This window comes from Chinchilla lanigera, unplaced genomic scaffold (assembly GCF_000276665.1).
Source record: "Chinchilla lanigera isolate Chin_1 unplaced genomic scaffold, ChiLan1.0 scaffold00095, whole genome shotgun sequence".
NCBI classification, from domain to species: Eukaryota; Metazoa; Chordata; class Mammalia; order Rodentia; family Chinchillidae; genus Chinchilla; species Chinchilla lanigera.
The window spans coordinates 1,373,659-1,379,536 of record NW_004955496.1 but is presented as its reverse complement, the minus strand read 5'-3'; the positions used below and the strand labels follow the sequence as shown (position 1 = coordinate 1,379,536).

At 50.4% G+C, this 5,878-nt stretch overlaps 1 protein-coding gene across 1 annotated transcript; it reads left to right on the top strand.

Moving 5' to 3' along the window:
- Positions 1–565: 565 nt before the first annotated feature.
- Rpl34 (ribosomal protein L34) lies at positions 566–4,578 on the top strand. Its single transcript, XM_005406197.2, has 5 exons — positions 566–591; positions 1,764–1,837; positions 1,914–2,013; positions 2,293–2,396; positions 4,456–4,578. The coding sequence occupies exons 2-5, from the start codon at positions 1,773–1,775 to the stop codon at positions 4,538–4,540; spliced, it is 354 nt and encodes a 117-aa protein (XP_005406254.1). The 5' UTR covers positions 566–591; positions 1,764–1,772; the 3' UTR covers positions 4,541–4,578.
- The last annotated feature ends 1,300 nt before the right edge of the window (positions 4,579–5,878 follow it).

Below are 5,878 nucleotides of genomic sequence, written 5' to 3'. Positions count from 1 at the left end.
CGGATGCTTGGAAATAAAACGACCAAAAAGCAGGCAGGGTTAGGAAAGGTTCTTGAAAATCACCTCAGGGCGTGTCCTGTGGGGTTTAAATCCGGGTCCAACTAGTCGTAGCGCTCAAGCAAATCAAAGAAGTTAAACTGGGCTTGGTGTCACATGTCTGTAATCCCAGCACTCAGGAGGCTGAGGCGGGAGGATCCTCACTGAGTTCGGGGCCAGCCTGGGCTACAAAGTGAGTTCAAGCCTGCACTGCACAGTGAAACCCTGTCTCAAAAAGAAAAAAAAAGACCAAAACAAAGAAGTTTACTTTGTCTCTCCTCCGCCCTTTTCTTCTCCTGTGTCATTTGTGTTTGCTTCTACATGGATTCCCCGAAGGTCTTTGCTTGCATTCTCCTGCATTTGCTAGGGCCAATTCCCGCCCTCTGAGGTCTCCGTACAATATGGCGGTGCTATGCAATCCCGAGCCTTCCGTACAGCATGGCGGCTCTCTTTCTAGGCCGCTTGTTCTGACGTAATTCCTGTCCTGTGCAGTAGAATTTGACCTTTGAACTTCTAAGCACTTCCTTTTTCCTCTTCCGGGGACGGTACCTAGAGGTATGGCTGTGTATTTCTTGTCCCTGTCTTATTCTGTTTACAATCGACCGCCATCCGAATTGTTGCGGGATCTGGGCGTTCTCAGGGGCAGTTCTTTGAGCTAGCGTAAGGCTAAGAGGTGTAGCGGGGAGGCTTGTGGTGAACAGGTCTTTAGCTTTAGCTTCGGAAGCCGCTTTATCCTGGCAGCCCTTGTGAAGCGTTGCGGAGCCGAACCCAGGGCTTTGCCAACTTCGCCGTGCGGCGTCAGGAGACGGGACGAGTGGTTCGGCCGCTGAGCCTGGGAAGTTGCCGAGCCTTTTCTGATCTTAGTGTCCACGTTTTCACACCGCGGTCCTAAAAGTCTTCAGGCTTTGGAAGGGCGGTAGCCGGCAGGTTCGAGTGGCTGCTTCCCGGAGGGCTTGCGTTTTAGGAGCAGACGGTTAAGGGGGGCTGCCCGCGAGCAGGGGCCTCCTGGCTCGTTTGTGTTGGTCTCCGTGTTAGTTTTGGGGTGTGATGGCTCGGTTTAGGTGTAGTGTTAGGCGCTTGTGACAGGTTGTCTGTGTACAGCATCGCCGACTTACTAAGTAAAAACATTAAGTTGTGAACGGGGGGAAACAGCTACCATAGTGCGAAGACACCCGGCTAGTACCCCAGTGAGTTGTAAGAGGAAGATTTCCTGGACTGAACGCCGCTTTGAAAAGACCTAGAATCCCGAGCGACCCACAGCGCGCCCGGCACTGGGTTGGGCGAGATCGAGGCTTTGAATCCTAATGGCAGCGGCAGAAACCAGGTGGAAATCCTAAGTTAGAGGAAAGGAAATGAGCTACATGGGCTTTGTATGGCCAGTAGACGGTATAGCCAAGCACTCACCTTCAGAGCTCGGTGGTTCTGCAGCTTTCTTGGGCGTAGGTTTTTGGACACCGTTGCCAACTTCATTTACTTATATTGAGACTGGTGGTACGGGCATGATTGTCCCATCAGGCTGCTTTTTAGTCTTTTATTTGTAAGAAAAACCTTTGATAAAAGTGATCAGAGCTGTCTGTACCGCCAGTGGTTCCAGCCGGTGGGCCCTTGTTAGATAAACGAGGGTGTGGTGTGTAAGAATATACACTGTATAAATTATGTGAAGATGCTTTAAACTTCAAGTTACATTTGTAATGGAAAAGCTTGACTTTATTTCATGTTTAATTTAGGCTTTCGCAATGGTGCAGCGCTTAACGTACCGTCGTAGGCTTTCCTACAACACCGCCTCTAACAAAACTAGGCTGTAAGTATTTCCAAAATTTAGAAATAGTATTGTTGTTTACACTGTAGAATGCTAAGCCACTCTGTTTTCTTCTTAGATCCCGAACCCCAGGGAATAGAATTGTTTACCTCTACACCAAGAAGGTTGGGAAGGCCCCCAAATCTGCATGCGGTGTGTGCCCGGGCAGACTTCGCGGGGTGAGTGATCTCTACTCCTGAGGAGGGCTGGAGGTGTGATACGGAGATGTGTGGAAAGTCATCACTAAGATGACTGAGAGTTACTAAGCATCCAAGATCCAGGTGCCAAGAACGTAGACCTTTTCTTAAATTACTATGATCAGTTGAGCGCAGTGTGTTTCAGATAAAATCAGTACCGAGTCTCTTTGGAACTTTGTTAACATTTGCGTGTCTGTAAAATCGGGGAGCATTTGTTGCTGTTACAGCACAGGCAGACGGTCTTGTGTCTTCCCTGTGCAGGTTCGAGCTGTGCGGCCTAAAGTTCTCATGAGACTGTCTAAAACGAAGAAGCACGTCAGCAGGGCCTATGGCGGCTCCATGTGTGCCAAGTGTGTCCGTGACAGGTAGGTAGGGCGCCGGAGCCAGGCAGCCTTCCTGAATCAGCGTGGAGGCCTGTGTTGCCCCGGGTGCTGGGTGTCTCGGAGACTGGGGGGGAGTAGCTCCTTTTAAACAGTTGTGTGCTTGAAAGCCCTTGGTGACCAAGGATAACTGGTGCTGCGCAGAGCAGTCAGTGATACTCAGGTGAATTATGTCGGGACTTGGGGGCAATCTTACCCTAGAAGCAGACATTGGTTTTGTAGGGGGAGCGCATAAAAGCATCCGACAGGGATTTGATCCTGGGTGAGTGGAGGGTGCAAGGTCTTAAAAGTGGGGACAGGACAGTGTGTGGTGAGGCTGGAGCAGGGTAGGGGAGCTGGGCAGCGGGTAGAAGGCAAGGCTGTGAAGGGCCTTATGGAATAAGAGGTGGGTTTTTAGCTCGGTTCTTTAATGTGTGGGAAATGGTGGGTTTTTAATGCTGCAAAGAACTCCAATGCGTTTGAAATACAGATCGGGTAGTGAAACCCTTTGTTCAGTGAAAGATGGGTGGGACAGGCAGCATGTCCTTGGAAGGGTGAGGAAGTGGCCTGTACCTGAGACCAGAAAGGGGGTTAAGATGGTGAGGTTGGCACAGCCGCCCAGCCCTCTTTTTAAGAGGGAGACTAGCAGGGAGCAGTGCCAGTGAAGTCCAGGTTTACCTGCACTTCCGTCTTGCCTCTCCCCCATCCTGGCCCCTCTTGAGGAGGAGGTGAGGGGCGGGGGCTGCACAGTGGAGGCCTGGGTGCCAGCTCATGGCTGCTTCTGGGAGGTGGTCTGGTGTGACTGTACACCATGCTGCCTGAAGCACGGCACCTGAAGGTATATAGTGAGGGCTGCTCAGGTGTGTCACCCTGAACAAGCAGGACTTCCGTGAGGGATGGGAAAAGGCTCTCCCAAGTGGAGACGTTCGTTTTGGAGTACCTGGGAGTCAGGGAGATGGCAGTGGAGGTGGAATCTGGATGAGAGGCAGAAAGGGCGCTCGGGGAAGGAGAGGGCGGCCGCAGGTTCACAACTGGTGTTAGCAGAAAGTGAGCAGGGAGTTCGAGCTTCGAGCTTGAGTTTTACTAGTCTTTGACTCCCAAACTCGCTCGAACCCAACACCACGGAGACATTTACAGTGGATCCCTGAAGTTTCTGGGTGTTGCATTTCTAGAGTACCCACAAACTGAAAGAAATGAGAATTTCAGAAATGGCTATAATGTTTTTATAGTTTAAACCCTAAATATGCTTTGTCTCCCACAGTTCTGTCATTTAATTTAATAAAATACTGTATTAATAAAGCCTTAGAAGGAGCAGGACATTTTGGCTGCACTTTAGGGACCTTAGGGCTCTGAAGAGAACAAAACCAAAAACACTCAAGATAGCTACACACTGTAAGGCAACCTGTTAGGATGCAGGAGTGCGGTGCATCTGCACAGATGGGTTCCAGGGCAGCAGCCGATCAGCTGCAAGGAGAACTGAGTACCGCTCTTGGATTGGCTACTTGCAAACTTCCCGCCACAAAACAGTTGCAAAGGATATTTGCGGTTTCCACGAACGCTTATTAGTTAGGTTCTAAGGAAAAATCCCAAGAAAGACTGAGGCCTTGCATTCTGAACCTTGACTTCATGATTACATCAAAGTAAATTACCAGGCTCTGCCCCCTTTGTCTCTTAATTTTAGTTCCAGGCACATGGCTGGTTTTATAATGTGGTTAAAACATTCTAAGACATTGGCAAATCAAGTTATATCTGTGTGCCCAGGGTCCTAATAATAAAGAAGCTCTGTCGGTGAGGTGTCACCTGTGGGGGCTGTGTCAGGACAGTGGGGTGGGGCTCCTTGCTGAGGTTTAGAGTGCCTGCCGGAAGTGGCCCTGCCCCAGCAGCACATGGCCAAGAGGCTCCAGGCAGTGGTTTCAGCCTTTAGTTGCACATGGCATTTGTGAGTTTCACTTACTTTTCTGGGTTCTTTGAGTCCTTTGCTCCGTTCCTGTGTAGTACTTGTCCTGTGTTAGATAATAAGTACGTTCCCTTTTGGGAAGCTGCTCATCGACTGTTTCCTCCCTAGGATCAAGCGCGCTTTCCTTATTGAAGAGCAGAAGATCGTGGTGAAAGTGCTGAAGGCACAAGCACAGAGTCAGAAGGCGAAATAAAAGATGAAGCTCTGGAGTAATAAAACGTGGAAGGGCTTGTTGTGGTGTTTGTTCTCATATTTTGTCTGTGTGCGGGTTTGGTGGAGGCCCCCTGCTTGCTGTTGCTTTTTATGAAGCAGTGCTGGGGTCACAGAGATTGCGTGGGTTCCCCGGGGCAGCTCTGGCCACTGCTTGAGCACACAGCCTGGGACCCAGAGTGTTGTTTGTGTGGCCCAGAAGCTGGCAAGTGCCCGGCCACTGAGCTGCACCCCACCCCTTTGAGACAGGGTCCCATTGTAGTCCAGGCTGGCCTCCTGGTCTTCCTGCCTCACCCACCTGAGGATTTACAGGCGTGCACCAGCACCTGAGCCCTCTTTAAAGTTTTATTCTGAGACAGTTTTCCACAGTGGAAAAGTGGCTTTGAACTTGTGCTTCTGCCTCAGCCTCCCAGGTAGCTAGGTTTTCCGGTGTGTGCCGCCATTGGCTGTGGAAGTGCTTTGAGAAGAATGGCTCTCTAAAGCTTGAATCCCACTTCATTTTTGTGGTCTTCCCCTCTTTGAGGCTGGGTCCCACTGTGTAGTACAGGCTGGCCTTGAATGTGTGCGATCCTCCTGCCTCAGCCTTCTGAGTCTTTTACAGCAGCAGGCCCAACACCTTGGACTTTACCTCTCTTGGAAACCTTTTTACTCCATCTTCCTGCCCTCTTATCTCTGTTGAAAGATGGCCTGTGGGAGACCCAAGCTCATTCATGAACTGGCGCTGCAAACAAAACCTTAGGTCACAGGTTTACAAAAATCAGATTACACTGGGTGTTGGTCTTGGTCAGAACATTGAAATATGGACCTTTTGTTTGTAACGCTGTTCTTGGTGACTTTAGGAAAATGTGCTGATGGCTCATCTCAGTGCTTAGGGTGTTGCAGGTGGCCCAGGTATTGGCACACAAGCTCGCTGCGTTCCAAGATCAGTTCTCAGCCAGGTTTATTTCCTGTCTCAGTGGGCGCAAAGGCCCTCAGGCTATTTGCATAAGCCCGGGAATGGAGAAGCCAGAAATGACCTTTCCTTCAGCACAGGCATTGCACCTGCTATGTGACAAATGCTCAGTGTGGCCCAGGCTGCCCTCAAACTCCAGGTGATTTTCCTGCCTCAGCCCCAGGGCAGGTTTGCTACGTGCCTGCCTAAGAGCACAAATACCCTGTGATACTACTGTTTATAGGTGGGAGCAGGTGCTCAGATGCACAGCTAGAGATGGCACCTGGAGCTGGAGGTGCCCAAAGTGCATTAGTGACCTAAAGTCAGTACCTTATTCTGTGCTCTCTGGGCAGGTGAGAGCTGAGACCCCCTATTCCAACAGTCGGTCTT